Source organism: Lynx canadensis, chromosome D3, assembly GCF_007474595.2.
Source record: "Lynx canadensis isolate LIC74 chromosome D3, mLynCan4.pri.v2, whole genome shotgun sequence".
Lineage (NCBI taxonomy): Eukaryota > Metazoa > Chordata > Mammalia > Carnivora > Felidae > Lynx > Lynx canadensis.
In genome coordinates, this window is record NC_044314.2 from 47,649,146 (window position 1) to 47,674,016 (window position 24,871).

Below are 24,871 nucleotides of genomic sequence, written 5' to 3' on the forward strand. Positions count from 1 at the left end.
GTTTTTAATTTTGATATAGTCAAATTTATTTTTTTTTCTTTTTGTCACTTGTGCTTGTGGGTATCATGTTCAAGGAATCATTGCCAAGTCCAGTGCCATGAAGCTTTACTCCTATGTTTTCTTAAGAGTTTTATAGTTTTAGCTCTGATGTTTAGGGATAGTTTTCTCCTGAGGCCTTTTCCCTTGATTGCAGCCAGCTGCCTGACAATCCTGCCATGGCTTTTTCTTTGTGTGCAGGTCTCCCTGGTTTCTCTTCCTCTTATTAAGGAATCCAGTCTTACTGAATTAGGGCCCCACTCTTGTGACCTCATTTAATCTTTTTTTTTTTTTTTTTTTTTTTTTAAGAAGAATTTTTTTTTAACGTTTATTCATTTTTGAGAGACAGAGCATGAGCGGGAAAGGGGCAGAGAGAGGGAAGCAGGCTCCAGGTTCCGAGCTGTCAGCGCAGAGCCCCACATGGGGCTCGAATTCATGAACTGCGAGATCATGACCTGAGCCAAAGTAGGACGCTCAACCAACTGAGCCACTCAGGCGCCCCTGACCTCATTTAATCTTAATTTCCTCTTTAAAGCCCTGTCTACAAATATAATCATATTGAGGGTGGGATCTTCATATGAATTTGGGGAGGACACAGTTCAGTCCATGACAATCAGTGTGGTTACTCCAGCTTTCGAATACCATTTGCATGGTAGATCTTTTTCCATCTTTTTATTTTCAGCTTATCTATGTGTTTGAAACTTACTTATAGAGAACATAGAGTTGTATCGGGTATTTTTATCCAATATGACAAACTCTGCCTTGTGATAGGAATGTTTAATGAAGGACAGACACCTGGCTGGCTCAGTTGGTTGAGCGTATGACTTTTTTTTTTTTTTTTTAGTACTTATTGAGAGAGGGGGAGAGAGCACGAGCGAGCATGAGTGAGGGAGAGGCAGAGAAAGAGGGGGAGAGAGAGAGAATCCCAAGCAGGCTCCATACTGCCAGCACAAATCCTGACTCAGGGCTCAATCCCACAACCATGAAATCATGACCTGAGCCAAAACCAAGAGTTCAATGCTTAACCAACTGAGCCACCCAGGCACCCTGAGTGTATGACTCTTGATCTCGGGGTTGTAAGTTCAAGCCCCACATTAGGTGTAGGGATTACTTAATAAAATCTTTAAAAAAAAATGTTTAATTTATACTTAATGTTGTTGACATGGTTGGATTTCTGCTGCCATTTTGTCATTCTTTGTTCTTCCTCTTCTACATAAGGGAGATGCTTCTCATGTATCATTTCCTTTTGTTTATATTTTACTGTATTTTAAAGTTATTTCTTAGTGGTTGCTCTAGCTATTATAATATACATCTTAATCTATCACAATTCATACTTTATTTCATAAAATCTGAGAACTTTAATATAGTTGCACTTCCTACCCCCTTCCTTTGTGTTATTGTTGTATATATCATGACTCTGTATGTTTAAAAACTCAACAATATAGTGTTACATCTATTGCTTTATACAATTTTATGTCTGTTTCTTTGTTTTAAAATATTTTTATTGCACTATAATTCACATTGTGTAAGGTTCACCTACTTAAAATGGTTCAGTAATGTTTTGTATGGTCATAGACTTGTGCATCCATAACCAGTCAGGTTTAGAACATTTCCCTAATTCCACAAAAAAAACCACTTCATATCCATTAATAATCATATCTGAGTGCCTGTCAGTACCACCTCCTGTGAGTTCCCTACGTAGGCATTAATACCTGTCTCTATAGCCTATTCTAGTCATTTCATATAAATGGGATCATAGAATATGTGGTCTTTTGTTTCTGGATTCTTTTGCTTAGTGTAATGTTTTCAAGGTTCATACATATTATAGCATGTATCATTACTGCAGTCCTTTTGTGGCCAAATAATATTCCATTGTATGGATAGACCATATTTATCCATTCATCAATTAAGGAACATCTGGGTTGTTTTCACTTTTTGGGTCTTAAGAATAATGGTGCTGTGAGCATTAGTGTTATCAGTTTTTGTGGGGATTTATGTTAATCTCTGGTGTTTTTTAAAAGGAAAAAAAATATATTTATAGAGTCTTACCCTAACTCATATTTTTATCACTTCTAGTTGTGTTTATTTTTTTCAGTGGATGTATGGGTTATTTTTAGAAGTCATTTCCTTGCTCCACTGTAGCTCCATTCCTTCCTTTATCCTCTGTGCTATTAGTGTCATATATCATACATTAGTATGTTACAAGCCCAACCATACAATTTTACAATTGTGTAAATTGCTTTAAATTATATGAGAAAAGAGAAACTAAATACTCTATTTTAGAATTACCTATGCAATTTCACCAGTTTTTTTTTTTTTTTCTTTTTTCTTATTTGGTGTCTCTTTCTTTCAGCCTAAGTAACTTTTTTTGTTTTTATTCTTTTTTGTTAGGTATACCTAATGAATTGTCTCAGTTTTTTTTTGCCTTCATTTTAGAACAGTAGTTACACAAGACAGAGAAATTTTCTTTCAGCACTTTGAATATGTCATCCCCTTACCTCTGTCCTCCATTGGTTTTTGTTTTAATTTTTTTTCAATGTTTATTTTTGAGAGACAAAGACAGAGTGTGACCAGGGAGGGGCAGAGAGAGAAAGACAGAGACACAGAATCTGAAGCAGGCTCTCCAGGCTTTGAGCTGTCAGCACAGAGCCCGATGTGGAGCTCAAACTAACGAACCATGAGAGATCATGACCTGAGTCGAAATCAGATGCTTAACTGACTGAGCCACCCAGATGCCCCAGGTTTTTGTGGTTTTTTTTTATGTTTATTTATTTATTTTTGTGAGAGAGAGACATAGAGTGCAAGCGGGGGAGGGGAAGAGAGAGAGGGAAGGAGAGAATCTGAAGCAGGCTCTCCAGGTTCTGAGCTGTCAGCACAGAGCCCAGTGTGGGGCTCAAATCCATGAACCGAACCCATAAGATCATGACCTGAGCCAAAGTTGGATGCTTAACCACCCAGGTGTCCCTGTCCTCCATTGTTTTTGATGCAAAGTCAGCTGTTAATTTTACTGTGCTTCCCCCTGTATTTGATGAGTCTCTTCTCTGAGTACTTTAGTATTTTCTGGTTTGAGCTGTTGACAGTTTGACTAAGATGTGTCTAAGGATAGATCTCTCTGGATTTATCCTACTGGAGTTTATTGAGTTTCTTGAATGTATAATGTTTTCATTGAATCTGGGAAATTTTCAACCATTATTTTTTCAAATACTTTTTTCAGCTTTTTTCTTTCCTTCTGTGACTCTATTGTCTATTGGTACGTGTGATAATGCCCTACAGTGATTTTTTTTTTTTTTTTTTTTGTCCCCCTTACATCTCAGGTTATCTGTTGAGGGAATTTTTCATTTCAGTTCTTGTGATTTTCAATTCCAGAATTTCCATTTGGTTCTTTTCCATAACTTGCATCTTTTTATTGATATTTTCTATTTGATGAGTTATTGTCATTATACTTTCTTTTAATTCTTTAAATACAATTTAGTTTTTAAACATTTTTCTGAGAGCTTTTTAAGTATCTGGCTCATTGCCAGTTTGTTGCTTGGCCCAATATATTTAGACCTCATGTACTGTGATGTTGGCTTTTCCTGATTGTTTGCCACCAAGATTGCTGTTGTTTTTGACAAATCCCTAGGCTTGGGATTTTCAAGGCCCTCTAAGTAAAGTCAGCCCCAGTGTTTAAAGCTTGCCCCATCATGGTTCAGTTTTACCATAGAGTTAGGAGCAAGGGGGAATGGAGCATATTCAGGCTAAAACTCCATCACCATTCACTGTTCTTACTGAGAGATTCAGTAGATTTTTCTTGAATAAATGCTTTTCAGTAAGTTGTAGGTCTTTAATCAATTTTCAGTATTGGGGAATGGTCGTTTTGATTGGGATTGCTACAGATTTTCTTGGAGAGGACTATTAAGCAATATCAAGACCTCCAAGCTATGAACATTGCATCTGTTCTCTATTGAAATCTGATTTGGTTTCCTTTTGCAATGTTTTATAATTGTTTATTAAATTTATTCTTAAGTGTTTATTGAAGCTATTATGATAGACTTCAAATTTTCATTTTCTATTTTTTGCTATTATATATAAATTTGTTTTAATAGTTTTCGTAGCTTTTTTGCACATTCCTCAGGGTCTCCTACATGCACAGTCATGTCATCTGCAAATAAGGATGGTTACATTTCTTTACAATCTGTATGCCCTTTCTTATCCTTTATTGTACTGGATAGGACCTCTGTTACAATTTTAAATAGAATTGATGAGAGCCAGCATTCTTGTTTATTGTATTAGGTACAAAGCTTTGAGCCTTTCATTATGGAGTTATTAGCTGTAAATTTCATAGATGCCCTTAATCTGCTTTAGGAAGTTATTTTCGTTTCCTAGTTTACTGAAAGTCCTTATCATGAGAATCTGTTGAATTTTATTAAATGCTTTTCATATTTAATAAACCAGTCTTCTATTGCTGGGATAAATTTCAGTTGGTCATGATATATAATCATTTTCATAAATTATTTGCTAATATTTTGTTAAAGATTTTTGCTTCTGTGTTCCTGGTAGATTTTGATTTATATTTTCTTGTGCTATTTTTGTGTGGTGTTGGAATCAGAAATACAGGTCTAATATGAGAAATAATAGGTCTCATATAATGAATTAGAAAATATTCCTTTTCAGTTTTTTGGAAGAATTTTTGTAGGATTAGGTTTATTTCTTTCCTAGATATTGATACAATTCATGGGCTAGAAGGAGTTTTTTTGGTTGTATTTTTGTTTGTTTTTGTTTTTTAATGGGAAGGATTGTAATTTCAGATTTCTTCAGTTGCTAAAGGGCTGTTTCAAATTTTCCATTTCTTCTTGGGTTGGTATTTGTAATTTCTGTCTTTAAAAAATTGTGTTTATTTTCTTAGGTTATCAAACTTGTTAGTGATATTCCCTTATTGTGTTTTTAATGTTTGTATGATAGGTAGTGTTGTGCCCTCCTTTGTTTTTTTATATTAGTAATTTGTCTTTTTTTTCCTCCCTGGATTAATTTGGCTAGCAGTTTATCAATCTTATTGATTTTTTTCAGAGAACTAGTCCTTGATTTTCTTGAATTTTCCCATTGTTCTGTTTTCTATTGCTTTTTGTTATTCTTTTTAAAAGTTTTCTCTGTGCTTTGGATTTAATTTGCTTTTTTAAATAGTTTCTCAAGGTCAAAGCTTAGATTATTGATTAGGCTTATCTTCTTTGTTAATACAGCCATTTAAATCTATCCCCTCACCTTTGCAACTGTTTTACTTTCCTGCTGCTAATTTTGGTATATTTTTATTATAATCTAGTTCAAAATATTTTCTAATTTCTGTTTTCTTTGAACCAATGAATGTTAGAAGTGTGTTATTTGATTTCCAAGTAATTGGGGTTTTTATGATTTTTTTTTTGTTTCTGATTTATAATTCCATTTTGCTCAGTGAATGTATCTTCTGTGATTTCTGTCTTATCAAATGTATTGAGACTTGTTTGATGGCTCTATGTATGGATTATCTGAGTAAATGTACTTGAAAATGATGTCTGTTTTGCTATGGTTGGGTGTAGAGTCATAAATATTCAGTCATGGTGGTTGATGGTGTTTTTCAGATCTATGTTTTTGTTGATTTTTGGCTAATTGTATCAATTGATGAGAGGAGGGATACCAGAATCTCCAGCTGTGCTTGTGGAACTGTTCATTTCTCAGTTATTGCTCACATGGCATTCATGTTGTCTTCTTGACTAATTGAGCCTTTTATTATTACATGGTGGTCTTCTTTATCTCCTGGGATATATTTACTTTTGCCCAATATTAATATAACCACTCAGGCCTTCTTATGCTGACTGTTTGCACAGTATCTCTTTTTCTATCCATTTCCTTATAACCTATAGATCTTTATTTTCTATCTTGTATATATAGTATATGTGTGGGTCGCTGTTAACCATTCTGAAAATTTTGCCTTTTAATTAGACTTCTTTTGAGAATGTGTTCCACTTTCTTCTTCACATATCAGGTAATTTTGTGTTGTATCCTTAATACTATGAATGTTAAGTTCTGGGGATTCTGGCTTCTGTTATTTTCCTCTGTTAAATGTTATTTCTATTGTTTTAGCAGGTCATTTTCTTGGCTGGGTTTAGATTGTAAACTCTTGTTTCTTGGCTGGCAGCTCTGGTCTGCATTCACAGAGGTTGGATTTAAGTGACTGCTTTGAATCTTTTCTCAGCATCAATTAGATGTGTGAAAAGACAGAGTTTGGGGATGCCTTCTCTTTTTCCCTTTGAGGATTCTCTCACTCTCTTTAGTATTTCTGGCTCCCTGGTTTCCTTTATTAATTCTCAAAGACAGGAAGGTTGTGGGTTTTTCCACCTGTGCCCATGGTAGTTTTGTGCCACCTTATGGACTTTATGTCCCAGTTGAAAAATCTTGGGGATGGGAACTTACTTGCATAGTTACTTATTTCCTTTCCTCCGAGAGCATGTGCATGCCCCATCAGAGTCTGTCAACTTTTGTCCACTCTCCAGTTCCTTTAGGCAGTTGCCTTTTATATTTGTTTCCTGCCAGGAGTGTGGTCCTCTTATAGGGTCTTGTAGCAGAAGTCTGTCTTTTTCCATTCTTAAAGACATAATTATTTTTTATCCTCTCTCCCTTTCTTCCTTCTTTACAAATCTTATGTGTACTAGTTCTTTTACACACAGTTCAAACATTTTCTACACTCAGCTCAGGCAAAAGGTTCAGGAGAGTGATATGAGTAAGAAATTGGAGCTGTGGTATTTAGAGGATTTTACAGCCCAAGTGCATGCTAAGTTATAAATACAAAATAGAACTAAAAAACTACATACCTAATAGACTGTTAGTATTTACTTTGAGTAAGAATATGAAAGCCAGATATTTTCAGACAAGCTAAGCTACGATGTGTGTGATATTCCCAATGTATTCATTTTTTACCCAGTTTTTCCAGTTGGTATTTTAAATTTTCAGTGGCGTATAATTAAGTCATTTTAATACTGTTACATATAGATAGATGATAGATAATTTAGATAATTTTAAGGTTCTATTTTATGTTCATGAATGATGTTGTCTTACTGACTTCTTTATATCCAAGGTAAAATCCACTGATAGCTGCCTCTTCTTTATTAAATGCTTTGATGACACTATTCATGGCTTCAGGGTTCCTAAGAATAGCCTTCAACAGTCAAGAGAGGTAATTTTATGGATTCACTTATATTTCATAAAACTTAGCATTTAAAAGCATAAAGAATATAAGACAAGTTCACTATTAACATCTAAAATCTTTTTGACTGTACCTTTTTAATGGGGGCAATTAAGATGAATCTTGAAATTTGGGTTATGAATTAATTTCTTTATCAACATGTCCCTGCAGGTATCTTCTGTTCATAATTTCCTTTATTGTTTGGATTTTGTGAATGTAAGGGACCCTTACTGGTTTTGGAAAAAGACCCTAAATGATGTAGTCTGCTCCTTAATTTATAGGTGCGAAAACTGAAGACCATAGATTGAAGTCATTTCCCAAGGTCACAGAGCTTACAAATGACAAAACCTGGCTTCAGCTTAGGCGTTCTGATTTATTACCGTGTAGGCTCGGCCTTCCTTTGTGGTAAATTGAACAGCAGCAGCAAGCAAGAAAATTGGGATTGATGTGACAGAAATTCATAGTGCAGTTACTTAATAGAGATTCCATATTCCTTCAGATCAAAGGAGTATTCCTAGACCTGTTGTGTTTTTTTGTAAACTACATAAGGGGTTAAAAGAGCCCATTTCCAAAGTGGTTAACCTGTGCCTGCAAAGAACCCTAAGCAACCTAAAGCCTGACTGTCCCAACATATCATAAAATGGTAAAATATGACCCTGAGTAATGCTATGAGAAACAAGGAAGTAACAAAGGTATTTTTAGGGCAAATATTCTTTTTGTGAAATCACTGATTTTTAAAAAAACATTTAAAAGTTAAAGCATCCAGGCAGTTGTTGGCTCTTACAGTGATCTGAGTTTCTTGTGCTTATAACTCAACTGCAAGTTAGTAAAATTTTATTTCTGGATATATTAGTTTGTAATATAATAACATATCCAAAAGTGTTGAGAATCTATAATTTTTAAGTGAAAAAATGTCCACCCATTATTCAGCTTTTATAATGTATTAGTGTCATTGAATATATAAACTTATAGATGATATTTTTTAAACTATTAAGAAAAACTTTTATCTAGAAATGCCATGGACAAGAGACTGGTATCATCATTTTGTTGTTGGTTTTTTTTGTGTGTGTGTGTGTGTGTGTGTGTGTTTTAGGCTGTTTTCTCCATGTAAATTTAGGCTTTCTATATCATTGTCATATCTCTTTTGAGTAAAAATGCATTTCACTTTTATTTCAATTCTTGGATTATTTCAGGACTGGCTGGAAGCAATAGAAGATCATTCTGCGTACAGCACTCACTACTGTTCCCAGGACCAACTGACTGATGATGAGGAGGAAGATGCAACTTCCGCTGTAGACTTGAAGGAATCCTTAGAGGTATATAGAAAAACCTAACCTGACTTTTAGAGCTAACTCTGTCACCAAGAACTTTCTTGTCAAATGTGAAGTTTTGAAATTAAGCTGAGGACAATGGAGATAGCACTGCTGTTTGTCAGGTAACATTTTATTGCCATTTATGTTGTCTGTTATGATGGTACTATCAAATGTCTCTGTAGATAATACTCTAAATATAGAGGCCTGTGCTTCTATGTTATCTTTTTTTTATTAAAATTTTCACATTGCTGTAATCAGATTGTCGGTTTATTTGAAAACTGCCGCCAGTAGGGGGAGCATGCTTGACTTGCTGCCCTTTATGATTTCACTGCATATTTCAGTTTAAATAATGCAACCATAGTGATACTTTTCCTGACTGGTAGTTGGATTTAAAACCACTTGTAATCTGTAACTTCATTGATGAAAAGTAAGGTAAAGCATCAGTAATGAATGGAGAGGCCTTCATGTGAGGTGACGTCAATGTATTATCCATAGAGAAATAACAGCATATGTAATTGAAATGAAATAACTATTTTTTTTTTTTCTGGGCATCAGTTTTCTGGCTGTGCCTTTTTAAATTTTTTTTTTTCAACGTTTTTTATTTCATTTTTGGGACAGAGAGAGACAGAGCATGAACGGGGGAGGGGCAGAGAGAGAGGGACACAGAATCGGAAACAGGCTCCAGGCTCTGAGCCATCAGCCCAGAGCCTGACGCGGGGCTCGAACTCCCGGACCGCGAGATCGTGACCTGGCTGAAGTCGGACGCTTAACCGACTGCGCCACCCAGGCGCCCCTGGCTGTGCCTTTTAAATGGGAATTGGGTTTGGAAGAATTATACTATGAAAGGATGATGGAGTTTCAATCCATGTCATTATGTCAGAACATAGCAGTTTGCTTACTAACTTTAATCTTTAAAAAAAAAAAATCGTTGCAGGATTTGAATGTTTCTAAATCAACAACTTTAATGAAGTTTGCTCGTACCTAAGGAGTTTTATTGACTTAAGGACCTATAAACTTAGGAAAGAGATTTGGGCTTTTTCAATTTCTAATTTTATGATGAAACATTAAGAAGTTTGAGTTCTTCCATGTTCTGTTGAAGACATTCCCCAGAATTTATTGACATTTGCTTTACCAGTGCTACTTCGGTTTTTTAAAGCCTAATGTATAGTGTGGCAACCATAAACATAATTTTCAGATCCATGAACTTTGCAAAAATAACATCTACCAGAGCATCTAAATAACATTAAGACTGTTTAAGAAAGAAGGTTTAAATATCTATGGCCAGAATTGTGTCAAACAAATGAAAAACAAAACTGTGCTAAATATTTTAACTTTTAGTCCTTATTCCCTAAGTGAAAAGAAATCCTTTCCTATTTATCCTCAATATAAGGTAAATGATAAAACCCAGAAGGACTTACAAAGCATACCAGTATCTTTCCTAGGATTATGGTAATTTTAAGACCTTTTTAATGGAAGCTACAGGTAAATAAAAGCATACTAACTTGCATATCATTAAAAAAATTTTTCCTTGAAAAAGTGTTTCTTCTTTGGCATAGTTTTCAAATTTTCATGTTACAACTTCAACTATTTTTTACTCACTAGAATATCGTGCTCTTATGTTAACTTTAAAACCATGAAGTTTTTGCCTTCTAGATTTTATAGCACCCAAAGTTTGTGAGAGTTACAGCAAGTGGTAAGCACTTTGAGGTGTTCTTTTGGTCTCAGTTTATCTCCACCCAAAATGAGGGCCTCCAAAAATTGAAAACAGTTTCTTTTCTCTCTCCATCACTGCCTTGAGGTTAGGTCTCCAGGGAGAAAAGTAGAAGATAAATCACAGAAATACAGGCTTCATGGTTGTTGCCTTAATGAAAACTTGGAAAATATTTCAAATCTAACAATGGGAAGACAGATTCAAACACCGTATTGGTGTAGAAATGTACTGTGCAGTACGATAGCTACGAGACACATGTGGCTCTTCATACTTTAAAATTTCAACTCCTCATTTTAACTCCACCCAATTCAAGTGCTCAGTAGTCACATGTGGCTACCACTTTGGACAGTATAGAATGTTTCCATCATTGTAGAAAGTTCTGTGGGACAGAACAGGGATAGGCTCTCAGATTTGGGGTGGCACAAGCAAAGCAGGGGTCTTCTATGTTGATGATATCTCAGTTCCGTAGGATCTGAGGATGTAAGATAACTCAGTGTTACAAGGAGTAACGAGCAGAGGAGGCTAAAATTTAATCAAGTGAGAAAGTGATACACTTTGCTGATTTAAGAATAAATGATGCCTAATTAAAGTGAATATGCAGGAAGATGAATGTGCATCAACACAGAGCTGATAAAGACTGGTACTTTCTATACAAGAACGAGACAGATTTATATATATTGATCTAAGACTTATGGTTAAGTGAAAAGGGCAAGGTATAAAAAGATGTATCTTTTATACATTGGGAGGAAAAAAAAGGGATATACACACATATACACATTTGTGTAGACTTAGGTCATCCCTGGCAAGTTGAGAAATTAATAGTGGTGGTTGCTTTGAGGCTGGTAAAGGGGGAAAACAGGGACTATAGACTGATAGGTATGTGAGAGGGAATTGCCTTTTTCTCTATCTTTTGATTTAATTTTTTAAATTTTGTGTAAATATCTGTTGTGAAATAACACTAAGCAGATGACGGAGCAGGTACAAAGAATGAATGTGCTCTGGATGGACTTACATAGAGGGGAGATGGATTGGGCTGGAGGTAGGAAGCCTCCGAGATGAGCGGAGATGAGCACTGGGGCACACATTCCTGGCTGTTTTCTGCAAAGAGGAATGTCATTGAGGTTCTACAATATACTACTTAAAAAGTTTAATATTATCAAGGTATAATTTTCATATAATAAAATTCATTTTATGTCTTCAGTGTGAAGACACATATATACATGTTTTGACAAATGTATATACCTTTTGTAACCACCAAGAGACGGGGGAGGGAGGGAGGGGGAGAGAGGACATTTTTATCACCTCAGGAAGTTCCTTGGGGCCCCTTCCCAGGCAGTGCCCTTCATCTGCATCGCAGGCAACCACTGATCTTTCTGTCATTTTAGGTGGTATCAGTTTTGCCTGTTCTAGAATTTCATGCAATTGGAATCACACTGTATGTGCTCACAGGTACCTGTCCTTTCACTCAGCTATGTTGTGTATATCAGTAGTTTGTCCCTTTTAATTCCTTGAGTAGAGGTGGTCTGCTTCTGTTCTTAATGAAATGTGGATCCTCTCTAGCAAATAGGCTGGAATTAATGACCTCTCCCCTATCCTATTCAGTCCTCCCTAGCCCTTGATATACATTTTTGAGCTGTTTTTCTAAGCCAGGGATAATAAAGTGGTTTAGCATCAATTTACACAAAACCAGCAGCCAGGATCTGGGTGGGCAGAAGTAGGAGCAGGAGGCCTGTGTTGCGAATGTGCCCAGCTGCTCACGTGGGTGCCTCCTGTGCCCTGGGCTCTGTGGCTGTGGATACAATCCTGTTCTTGAGTTCTGTGCCCAGGTAACTTGGGTTCAAAATACTGTCATACTTCAGGTACTAGGTCACTGCTCATAGTGGGATCCTGTTTATGTAGAATTAAAAGGAAAAATTAAAACCTAAAAAGAGTGCGTGACATAAGGTGAATGTCCTAGAAGTTAACAATGGGACACCATGCTGGGCTCTGCAAAGAACTCATATACAATAATCTTCATAAATAGATTTTTAGATTTTCATAACATAACTCATAGCTGCTAAGGGGAAATTACAGCAAACTAGAGAATGTCTGTACATTTTATTGTATTGATATTCTCCTGTTCCTTTTAGTATCGACTAAAACCACACCAATTGTTGAGAACAGAAGACATGTTATTCATAACTATAAAACGGAATGTGTAGATCAAATCTTCTCCAGCTAACCTATTCTGTACCTTTTAAAACAAGTAAATCCTTGATCAGCGAAGCTCTTTTTAGTAACTGTCAGGTAGATATGTTAAGATGAACATTCATGATTCAAGTATTAGAGGATGATGGTATGGAGACCATTCTTGTCTTTATTACCTGAAGAACTATCACTTTCAGGCATCCATCCAGCTGACCTTGACCATAGAAAGGAAAAGTGAAAACCGTAGCATTGACTTGCACGTGGGCAGGGGTATTAAATATGCAGAGAGTAAAAATGACAACTTTCTGTTAATAAATTATGAGTGATACATTTGGTTGCAGTGCATATTTCAATGCCTGAACCTTCCACTTGTGTTTATAGACTATGTCTGAAAAAACAATCCAGCATGCCATTTCCCTTTCTATGGTGTTTTAAATTGCATAATGTAGGTATTTTCCCTCTTCCAAAAAAAAACAATTATATTTTGATGTTAGAGCTCTCAAAACAGTAATGTAGATTTTAAAGAGAACATTGTGGTCACACAGTGTGTGAGAACACTGTCACTGATGTGGTACCATGAATAATTCTGCTGTGGGTGAGGCGAGCTTCATAAGCACTAAAAATTTTATAAGGAGAAAAGGCTGCTTATCTATGTCACTTTGTCATGAAGGACTGATTTGGGGGGAGTAAAAATGTTTAGTGATGAGCCATTTGGGATTAGGAGTACAAAGAGGGGAAGATTCATAAGGTTAAATGTATTACTCTACCTATAACAATGTGATTCTAGTATTAGGAAACTCAGGGTTCTCAATAAATATTTTTCACTGTCATAACCAAGTGACTTGACAATAATTTTCTTATTCTTCCTCTTTAAAGGGAAACTATAAAAAAAACTAACTTCAAAATTACATTGTTAATATAACAAATGTACTTGTCTGATTTTTCAGTTTGGACTTCCAAATCTTTACTAAGATGGGATGGAACTTACGTCATAAAATTCTATATTTATATTTTACTTTTAAGGATCTAAAAATGTAGAAAATTCAGATTGCAAGAAGGATGCTTTCTATAATTGACTTTATCTTATTTTTATAAGCTTTGACTTGCTAAGAAAATGTCCTTTTTGGTCTGCTTATGTGAAGGCTGTGAGCACTTAGATTGCTGAGCAAAAACCAGCTAGTGGGTTGTTGTTTTTTTTTTTTTTTTAACTTTATTTATTTGAGAGAGAGAGTGAGAATGAGTGTGGGAGAGGGACAGAGAGAGAATCCCAAGTAGGCTCCCTGTGGGGCTTGAACCCATGAACGGTGAGATCATGACCTGAGCTGAAGTCAAGAGCCTACCACTTAACTGACTGAGCCACCCAGGTGCCCCAGCTTGTGATTTCCAAGTGTTAGTACCATCTAGATTTTTTTTTTTAATAAAAACAATTTTTAAAATATATTCGTAATACATTTTATAATTCCTGGATGAACTTAAGTACACAAAAAGGATTAATCAGAAATCTAACTCGGATGTATATGGTGTAATGAGTTCTTAGATGTGATTAATGCAATTGTATATTGTCTACATGACAAATGTTGAATGTATTTAAAATTTAGAAAGACTTACTAATCGGTATGTGATTAACTAAATGCAGTATTCAATTTCTAAGGAAATTTTCTCTCATCTTTTTCTCTCTTTATGAAAATATCTCAATTGTGGTATATCAACATATGAACTAAAAGTTTTGATAAAAATATTAAAAGCATATGTACTGTAAAAATCCTGTATTAATAAGTTTTATTTTTGTTTTTGTTTTCCCAGAAAGCACAAAAATGCCAACAGAAACTAGATAGGGAAATTTTCAACTTTCTGAAAATGATTAAGGATTGTGACATGGCTAAAGGTAAAAAAAAGAACAAAAAAAAAAAAAACAAAAACGGGGAACAAACTACAAATAAGACCCACTCTTTGACTCAACCCATTGTCATAGATGTTGATCCTTCATGTTAGATAATTTTCAGTATTCAATTCAGAATTATGTTTGATAAGACTATTTTGAAAATTTAAGACGGTTATTTAAAATTTCTACTCATGGGGGAGGCCTGGTCTGTAGATTAATTTTTTAAGAAAAGAAAAAGGTAACATTTGGGGGCTATAAATTCATTTTGGCTACATAATGAGAATTCTTATGAATCCCAGAAGACTTGGACTTTAGTATCAAACTGTCTTAAGTTTGAATCCTTGCTCTCTGCCACTTAACCAGTTGTTAATTTGAATAGTATGTTTGACTTCTCTGAGTCTCTGTTTCCCAAATGAAGGTGTTGGTTGTTTCCAGGTCTTGGCCTTTTATGATTCTATGAATGCATATGTGAACTTATCTTTCTAATGTTAATCTACCTTTCAGTAGTAATTTTTTATGCCTTCAGTCTCCATTAGTTACAAATTATCAAGCGTTGACTATAAATACTCCGAAAGTCAAAATAAAATATAAAGTCAAAAATCCAATATAAAAATTACATATTCAGAAACAATTATTACTTTGTAAACTAAAAGCTGTGTTTTTTAGACTTTAGATTCCTAACTATTGTTTTAGATTTTAGCTATGATGACTTTATAAATAACTTCACTAAAATATAATTGATTTAGTTGTTTATCATATCTGAGTTTATCATTTTTAATCATGCTCAGGTATTTTATATCTGTCCAAATGAACCTCAGGCATCCCTTTATGTCAATTCCACAAACATGTATTTGTATCAGCGATGATAGCTTTGAGAAGGACAGAAGTGAAATCATTTTGATTATTGCGGGCTGAATATTATATTAGTTAGCACTCTTCATCCTCAGGACTTTTTAAATAAGAGCAGCTTCATTAGATAGAATTCACATAGTCTACATTCCACCTTCAGTGGTTTTTAGTATATTTATAGTAATGCAACCGTGACCATCAATGAGCTTTAAAAACACCATCTTCAAGAACCATCAAAAGTAAGAAGAGATGCCAACAACATTTAAAAGATGTAGAAAATGTCTAGAGTTAGTTGAAATATAAAGAGCAATTCCTTTAACATAGACCAAAGAAAGAAATTACATCAGAACTACAACCAAATTAAGTTTTGGGATTTTTTCAAACCTCAAGTCAAATGTCTTGGTTCATGTTATGTGTATGACATATTACTCGTAAGAATGGTGTGAGTCTTTTGTGTTTTAAAGACATGAATGGTATTCAGTTATAGAAGATATGTGCTCTCTGGGAAATTTTGAGGTGGCTGACTATGATCTGACAATGTTATTTTATGTATCTACAATTCATACACAAACAATTGTAAACATTTTTTGAGCCATGGGTATAGAGAGATAATAAATCTGCATATTTTATAAATAGTAAATAGGGTTAAGATGATTTCATGAATGGAATTAAAGAGTTGAAGGTAACTGAGTTACCTTAATGCCAAGGGATATATAGAATAATCTTAAACCATGTATTTTATTGCTGATAGGACATGTTCTGTCAAACTACTATCTATTTCAAACTGTCTACATAGTTTGCCAATAACTTCTCAGGATGAAAAACTAAAATGTTTGTGTACAGAATCAAGGTCTTGTATTTGTGACTGTTGTCTTACATTTTAGTACAAAATTATGTGATCGTTAAGACCCCCCTCCCTTACTTCTTATTCCAACTTCTGCCATGCTAGTTTGGCTCTGTGGCCCCTCAAAGGCATGTCCCTGCAGCAGGCTCCCCTGTGGTCTCCCTGCCTTCTGGGACCCCCCCCCCCCCGCATTCCATCCTTAAAGGGAAACCAGAGGCTTTTAAGAGCTCTTCCAACTCAGATTCTCTGAAATACTGCATTATTGCTGCCAGATTAATTTTAGAATGGTACTTTTTTGATCATAGATTTTTTCCCATTGAAAAACTGTTTGATTGAAAAACTGTAGAATAAAACACAAACTCTTTATCCTAGCATTTAAGGACTTTCATAGCCCAATCACAAACTTATTTTTCAGTTTTATTTACGATTACAGATCCTCCTCAACTTCTGATGGGGTTATGTCCTGATAAGCCCCTTGTAAACTGAAAATCTCGTTAAGAGTGCATTTAATATACCTGACCTACTAAACATCATAGCTTAGCCTAGCCTACCTTAAATGTGCTCAGAATATTTACATTAGCCAGTGGCTGAGCAAAATCATCTGATACAAAGCCTATTTTATACTAAAGTGTTAAATACCACAGAATATCTCGACTGCTGTACCAAAAGTAAAAGCAATGGCTATCTGGATACAGGGTGGTTGTAAGTGTATCAGTGCCGTGGCTGACTGGTCACTACAGCCCACTGCCACTGTCCTGCATCACGAGAGATTATCATACCACATATTGCTAACCCAGGAAAACACTGAAATTCATAATTCAAAGTATGGTTTCTACTGAGTATGTTTTGTGTTCATACCATCAAGTCAAATAATGGTAAGTCAAACCATTGTAAGTTGGACATTCTGTACCAAAATAAGGTGGTAATAAAGTGATGGTAATGTGGTGTGATCAAATTTAAGTGTACAACACAACATTTATCATAGTCAACAACTGGCTACTACTTAAGGGTAAATTTAGGGCTTTAGGGAAGAACAGACTGACCAGCCTCAGGGAATCTTCCAAAAGTTTTATTGCTTTAGGTGATTTTCTTTGTTTTTGCAATCAGGTTTTTGGTAATGATAAAATAGAGGTTTCAATACTGCATTCACTGAACCTTGAAGGATAGGTTGCCAATGCTAGATACCTAAATTTTGGCATGCATCCAAACAGAAATTAGGTCTAAGGAAATAAAGTAGTATTTCAAAGAGGATATTCTGTACCAAAATACAGAATCACTTTATTACTTTAGGATTCTTGGAAGTGAGATTAGTGGGTGAGAGCATATTAATGTTTGTGAGATGATTGATATATTGCTAATGACTTTCTAAAAGATATATTTTATGTGCCAACTTTAACACATATACTTTATTGCATGTTACTACATGCATATAGTGAATCCTTGGTTAAAGAAATTAGAATGATTTCAGTTATTTAAAAGAAAAAAGCTCTTAAAGAAAAAGCACTTTTGTTCAACCCACTTACAACTAGGCTTTGAGTAAACACACTTCCTGCCTCCTTCACTGTTGCCACCGTGGCCCAAGCCATCATTGTCTTTCCCACAGAGTATTGAAACATCCTTCTAACTGGCCCTCTGATTCCACTCTTCCCCTCTAGTCCCTGCCCCAGGGACCCTTCTAAAACAGGAGTGTACAATGTTCTTTGCTCAAAACGTGTAGTAGATTCCAGGTTATCTCACTAAAAATGAAAGACCAGTTCCTTCTGATGACTCACAAACCTCTTCAGTCCTTTTTGACCTCTCTGTCCTCATGTCCTAGTACCGCAAACCTTTTCAGTTCTTTTTGACCTCTCTGTCCTCTCCTGGTTACCCCTGCTTGCTCATCTTCCAGCCTCACTGGCCTTCTGGCCGTCCCTCAGAGAGGCTGGGTATACTCCTGCCTCTGGCCTGGGCTGTGCTGGCCCTCTAAAGCTTTTCTCTAGGATACTCACACATATCCTTACATGCCCAGGTCTTTGTGCATCTCTTTGGCTTTCTCTTGCTGCCTGCCTTGGTTTGCTCCCCCATGTCCATTCTCTGCCCTGCTTGGTGCCAGGGGCTATTGATCACTACAGACTGCGTTACTGGAGTCTTCTCACCGTCAGGCTTCTGATTGGACTCAGCAAAAAGGAGACCCTGTCAGGAGATTGGTGGAGGGGACCAGAGAAGTCAGGCGTTTTCCTCGCTCCCTCCAGCCAGGCTGTGGTGTAATAGCACTGCTCTGTTCCTGACTTGGCTGAAGGTCCCCCCTCTGACTCCAGCTCCTGCTGGGCTTAGGGACACTGGCCCATCCTTTTGCTTCTCCATTCCAGGGTGGCAACTGTCCTGCCTGGCAGTCTGTTCGCTCCCTTTGTGTGTAATCTTTTTTTTAAAAGAGTTTTTTACAGGTGCCCTTTGAGTTTGCCAGGTCTCTCCTGCCAGGACTCTGAGACCTCATCCTGTCTAAACTTTCACCTGCCCTCAAACACTTGATATTCCCCTACCTTGCTTTGTTTTTTCTCTTTGTCACTTATCAAGCTTGCTGTATATGCATTGTAGTTGATTGTCTGCCTTCCCTATTAGAATATAAACTCTATGAAGGCAGGAATTTTTTCTTTTATTTGCTGATAATCTACAGCAATTTAGTGCATGGCACATGGGCACTATACAGTTGATTCTTGAGTAATATGGGTTTGAACTGCATGAGTCCATTTATATATGGCTTTAAAATATATACATATATATAGCATAGTACTGTAAATAAAATTTCTGTTCCTTATGATTTTCTTAATATTTTCTTTAGCTTACATCATTTTAAGAATACGGTATATAATACAGTGTATGATATATGTGTTAACTGAATGTTTATGTTATTGGTAAGGCTTCTGGTCAATAGTAGGCTATTAGTTTTTTTTTTTTTTTTTTTTTTTTTTTTTTTTCAACGTTTATTTATTTTTGGGACAGAGAGAGACAGAGCATGAACGGGGGAGGGACAGAGAGAGAGGGAGACACAGAATCAGAAACAGGCTCCAGGCTCTGAGCCATCAGCCCAGAGCCCGACGCGGGGCTCGAACTCACGGACCGCGAGATCGTGACCTGGCTGAAGTCGGACGCTTAACCGACTGCGCCACCCAGGCGCCCCAATAGTAGGCTATTAGTAATTAAGTTTCGGGGGAGTCAGAGATAATAAATGGATTTTCAACTGTGAGGGGGTCGATGCCCCAGCTCCCATGTTGCTCAAGGGTCAGCTGTACATGTTTTGAGTGGATGAAATGAATCACCTACTTACCTAGCTTATACATTGATAACTTCTTTTGAACTCAGAAACAAGAACCAAATTTGTTTTGTCAAGTTAGTATATAGATTGTACAAGTCAGCCCTGAACTGCCACATCGTGGCCTCTGAGTCAGCAGTGGATGCCTCTTGGCTGTCTCAAGTTCCCCTGGATCACAATTCTGATAGGATCTTCTTTCAGGACTAGTGTTGTCTATACCATCGGAAAATAATAATTATAGATATTTTAGATATGCTTGCTTTATTGGGCATTATATTTAACAATAAAACTACTAGTTGTTCAAGATCCAACTCAAGTCTCACCTCTTATCAGACTCCACTCGATCACTCCATCCCATAATGGTTATTCCTTCCTCTGAATATTTAACCTTTTTTAAAATCTATGCGTAATTTGTTTGCTACCTATATCTTATAACATCCCTCATATCTTTTTATTCTCATTTAATTCATGCTGTAACTCATCTAACACATGATGTTTTAAACTATGTGTAGTCTCCATTGCAGCTAATACAGATTATATACAGACAGAATGGTTAGTAGTACTTGTTTAGTAAGTGATTGTGTTCATGCTAGTAATCTTAATTTGAACAACAAAAAAATACATTTATATTCTCAGTGTGACCTCTCAGTTTTTTTCAAGTTACAGTTTTATGTAAACATTTTTAGAACATAGTTGATTTTTATATGCAGATATCTTTTTCTCCTTTTTTGAGGAGAGCATACAGATTTTGAGGCATTTATATAATTCCAATTAGGAGTGAAAGTCAGTTTTTAAAATGCCTCTTTGCATGTAGGTTAGATCATGTCTCTCAATGTACATAGATGCATTGCTGTTTTTTCTTCATCATAAAAAAATATGTAAATCTTCATGAGAAGGATGGCACTTGAACTTGGCCTTGAACAAAAAAGGTTTAAGTGGAGAAACTTCTGAATATGAATAATTATTATTTCCAATTTTCGGGGAAGAAGAAACATCTTGAAGAAAGGTTTAGAGGCCGTAAAGGAGAAGAATATTTCTAGGAAAACAAATACTTTGAGAAAAATAGTATAGCTGAAACTGATTCAACTTATAGAGTATCTTTTATTTTTTAAAAAAATTTTTTTTTTTAACGTTTATTTATTTTTGAGACAGAGAGAGACAGAGCGTGAACGGGGGAGGGTCAGAGAGAGGGAGACACAGAATCTGAAACAGGCTCCAAGCTCTGAGCTGTCAGCACAGAGCCTGACGCGGGGCTCGAACTCACGGACCGTGAGATCATGACCTGAGCTGAAGTCGGACGCTTAACCGACTGAGCCACCCAGGCGTCAACTTATAGAGTATCTTAAGTGTCGGCTAAAGAGTGTGGACTTCTTTTATGTTAGGAGAATGATGGAGGTCATCTGTATTAGGTTTAGTTTGCTAGCATAATAAGAAACCAGTATTTTCCCCAATAGTTTTAAAACTTACCCAATTAAAAATTGTACAGTGTTATGAAAATGAGATTGTGAGCTTTTTATACATGTCTCTAAAGTTAAGCTTTTCACATGAGGTCTTCTAGCATCTTTCCTGAGTTCAAAAATACTTTTAGTACAAAAAATTGACATTATTCCTCAAAATTAAGTGTCCAATTCTTATAATAGGCCAAATATGGTTACATACTGACCTTTTTACATATGTTCATTATGACTAAGTTTCTAAATATTAATTGGCTAAAACAGATTTATAGTGATTCACAGTTGGTAATTTTACTAGAAGCTTAGCAGTTTTCTTTCTTTTTATATAACAATATGCAAACATATCATATGTGAAGCATGCCACTGTGAACCAACAGGCCTCTGACACACTGCCCTGGTGCTAAAGTATCCGTTCTTACACAGAGCTACTGTGCAAGTTAATGTTAATATCAAAATCTTGCTTGAACACCAGACTGTCATAGAAATGGAGATACCTTATGACTCTGTTTGGGACAAAAGAATCAAACACATTCTCAACAATGGATTCTTAAAAGTCAATATATATTTCTTGGAGTATCCTTTAAAAAGTTACAGAATCAGTTTTGTTTTAAATCTTGAAATTCAAAAAAAAATTATTTTGACATGTAACGTTTTATATTAATCAACAAGTATATAAAGTATTAAGTGTCTAAAACACAGAATTATAGATGATTAAGTATGTCATGGTATTTAATAAAAAGAAATACATCCATGAATGACTGTGCTTCCATTCTCTTACCATTTTTGCCATGCAAGTGGAAAATTACTAGATTACCCAGTGCATTTATGGAAGGCAGAGGCTGTGCCTGATTTTTTTGTACATCCCCTCACGGTATTCAATCCACAGCTCTGTGAGACATCTGTTGAGGTACTATTTAAGTCATACAGCATCTGGCATATGGTATTCTTTTTTGCTATTTAGCAACTAAGTAAAGAAAAAATCTTCACAATGTGTATCAAAGATTCACAATGAAAAATAAAGCATGTGAAATCAAATTTATTTTAGGATATAGTAGTTTTCAATTGTTTGGGTGTTATTAAGAATAGCTAACACTAGGAAACTGTATTCCATAGTATGAAAAATATGATAAAATGTCATTTGGTATTTATATCCAGATATTAATGAAAGCTTGTTCATACCTTCATTTACTCTGACCTTTTCCTTTTTTTTTTTTTTTAATATTTATTTATTTTGGGGGGGGGGTGGGGAGAGAGAGCAGGGAATGGGCAGGGAGAGAGCAGGATCCACACCATCAGCGCAGGAGTTGATCTCAAGAACCATGAGATCGTGACCTGAGCTGAAATGAAGAGTCTGACACTCAACAGACTGAGCCACCCAGACCCCCCTAACATTTAACTCTTGTTGCCCACTCTTGCCTTATGGGTTTTGAGAAATAATTTTTCTAAGAAAAGGACTTTTCTTTGCTAAAATAAGTCACATTCCTACAGAAATCTTGGAAAATTAAAGAATGAAGAATAATAGAATTTTATCACCTAGAAATAATGACTGTAAATAATTTGTTATATGTTCTTGGTAGAATTTATTTTCCTTTCCACTCCTTTGAAAATATTTGTTTTTTGATGAGACCCACTTTATGGCCTGAAAATTATAGGTTGCCAGCTGTTGGATTTGATTGCTTTTGCTTATTGACCTTGGTTACCCTGTTTTAAGAACCCTGTGTTAAATTAATCAAGATTATTTAAAATACAAAGGGTGGTATAGATTTGTCTTTCTCCTTTTATTTTTAGATGACAAGCTTTCTTAATGTTATTTGCTAGAAGGCATACGCTTAGAAGATCTTAATATATAATTAACACAAAGTCCAAAACTATTTCAATTAAGTACATTTCTCCAGCATTAATCTGAACAGAAAATGACGTTTTATTTTTTAAGTGATGTGTGTGCATTTTGCAGCTTTCTCTTGCCAGCCTTTTGTTTTTTGTTTTGTTGTTGTTTGTAATAGGTAAATGGATTAAGATTTTCCTTAGGGAACCTGGGATGATCGTAACATTACCATTTTTTTTGTTTATATCCAAAAGATACTTATATCCAAAAGATACTGGGCCCCCAGAGGGACACATTTGTGAGAGTGCAAAGACCTATCCATGCCAAACATTTATCCAATAAGCACTAGAGGAAGTTGAGTTAATGCTGCCTTTAGATATGTTAGCCATCATGTCAACTACAGTATTATTTTTATCTCTTTCTAGCACTTGGCTTTTGAATAAAACTACTTATCTAGCATAGAATATCATAAAAGGAAATGTTAACTGCTTTTCTTAAACATTATATTACTTATTCCTATAAACTTTGTTTTGTTTTGTTTTAGTCCTGACTCTTCAGGATATAGTCCTTCTTAGGACAAGGGTTCATCTTTTCTTTTACTGTACCAATTTATGTGCCCTGCATACAGTAGGTACTTAATGATGCTCAAGGAATATACTATATCCTTTGTTTAAGGCAGCTAGAAGGAAAGATAAAGTTAGTCCATATAAAAATGTTTGTGGTCTTTCCTGGCTCAGTTGGTAGAACTTGGAACTCTTAATCTCAGGGTTGTGAGTTTGAACCCCACATTGGGTATAGAGATTACTTTTAAAAAAATATAAAATTTTTGTGGTCTTAAAAATCACACTAATTTTATTTATTTATTTTTATTTATAGACATGCTTCCATCATTTCTTCAGAAAGTTGAAGTTGTCTCTGAAGCTTCCAGAGAAACTTGTGTAGCTTTGAGTGATTGCCTTAATCTCTTCACTAAACAAGAAGGGGTAGGTAGTTGGAATTGAATTTTTCAGTAACTGTCTGGGTGTCACATACTCAATCATCCAATAAGTCATTGCTTTCAAATTGTCCAAAGGTAGGAGAAAATAGTCTTAACAAAGAAAGTGAAAGCTTTGTTTTTCGCTAAAATTTAAAACTCATTTATTCTTGATTAAGCAAGATGATTCTGAAGTAACTTAGGTTGATATCTAATTATATAGCTATATTTATCAACTATGTTTTAAAGTTCTACTCAGAGTTCTTGTGGCATTTCAACAAGTGGGTTGCGAAAATATTGTGGAAACCAGAGGTTTTATAAGAAAAATACACAGTATTTTTATTTAGAAAATAGAGTGCTGTCATACTAATCTGTGTGAACTGAGCTCAATGGGTGAAATAACTTGTATTCTTTTCCCCCTGCTTTCTCCCATTCAAAATTTGCCATTTTCCCAAATATTGGTAAGAGTGATATGTTTATCCATTAGTAATTCTTTTTCTGAATGCAAGCCAAGCAGCCATAGGCCTTCTTTTCCATTCTGTTAATTTCTACATATATGTTCAGTCTTCAGCGTTTTAGTTTAAGACACTACATTTCTTATTCTTGTTACAATTTTTTGAAACTACGTTTTGATAAAACAAGGCAGATGAAAATGGTTTTGTATATTTCTCTCATCTATATGAGATACGTATATGTAAAGATGTAACATTTTATTTTCTTGTGATTAGAACAGAAGCCTTGTGGGGGCACCTGGGTAGCTCAGTTGGTTAAGCATCTGACTTCGACTCAGGTCATGATCTCACGGTTTGTGAATTCGAGCCCTCATCCAGCTCTGTGCCAATAGCTCAGGGCCTGGAGCCTGTTTTGTATTCTGTGTCTCCCTCTCTCTCTCTCTGCCCCTCCCCCACTCATGCGAGCGCGCGCGCGCGCGCTCTCTCTTTCAAAAATAAACAAACATTAAAAAAATAATAACAGAAGACTTGTGAATTCATGTTAAAAAATTTTTAATGCCAATTTTGTTATGTACACCACAAATTTTGTATTTTATTTGGAGAAAAAATATGTAAATGATCTGAAATTCATTTAAAACAAACTTCCAGAAAGCCAGTAGAATTTTATTAACTATCACAGGAAAACATAATTGTTCATTGAACTTTTTTTAAGTTTGTTTATTTTGAAAGTGAGCACGTGTGTGAGAGAGCATGAGCGGGGGAGGGGCAGAGAGAGAGGGAGAATGAGAGCGAGAATCTCAAGCAGGCATTCATGGGTTTGTAGGATCAAACCCATGAGCCATGAGATCATGATCTGGGCTGAAA

The 24,871-nt window shown here is 35.5% G+C and overlaps 1 protein-coding gene and 1 long non-coding RNA gene across 3 annotated transcripts in view; one reads left to right on the plus strand and one right to left on the minus strand.

Moving 5' to 3' along the window:
- Window positions 1-24,871, plus strand: part of OSBPL1A (oxysterol binding protein like 1A) — a 245,650-nt gene that overhangs the window by 82,626 nt on the left and 138,153 nt on the right. Inside the window, 4 exon segments of the mRNA XM_030335766.2 lie at window positions 7,121-7,219; window positions 8,422-8,544; window positions 14,243-14,324; window positions 23,459-23,565. Coding sequence (XP_030191626.1) covers window positions 7,121-7,219; window positions 8,422-8,544; window positions 14,243-14,324; window positions 23,459-23,565 — 411 coding nt within the window.
- LOC115527973 overlaps window positions 1-24,871 on the minus strand; it is an 87,084-nt gene that overhangs the window by 57,027 nt on the left and 5,186 nt on the right. The gene's annotated exons all lie outside the window — the stretch shown is intronic.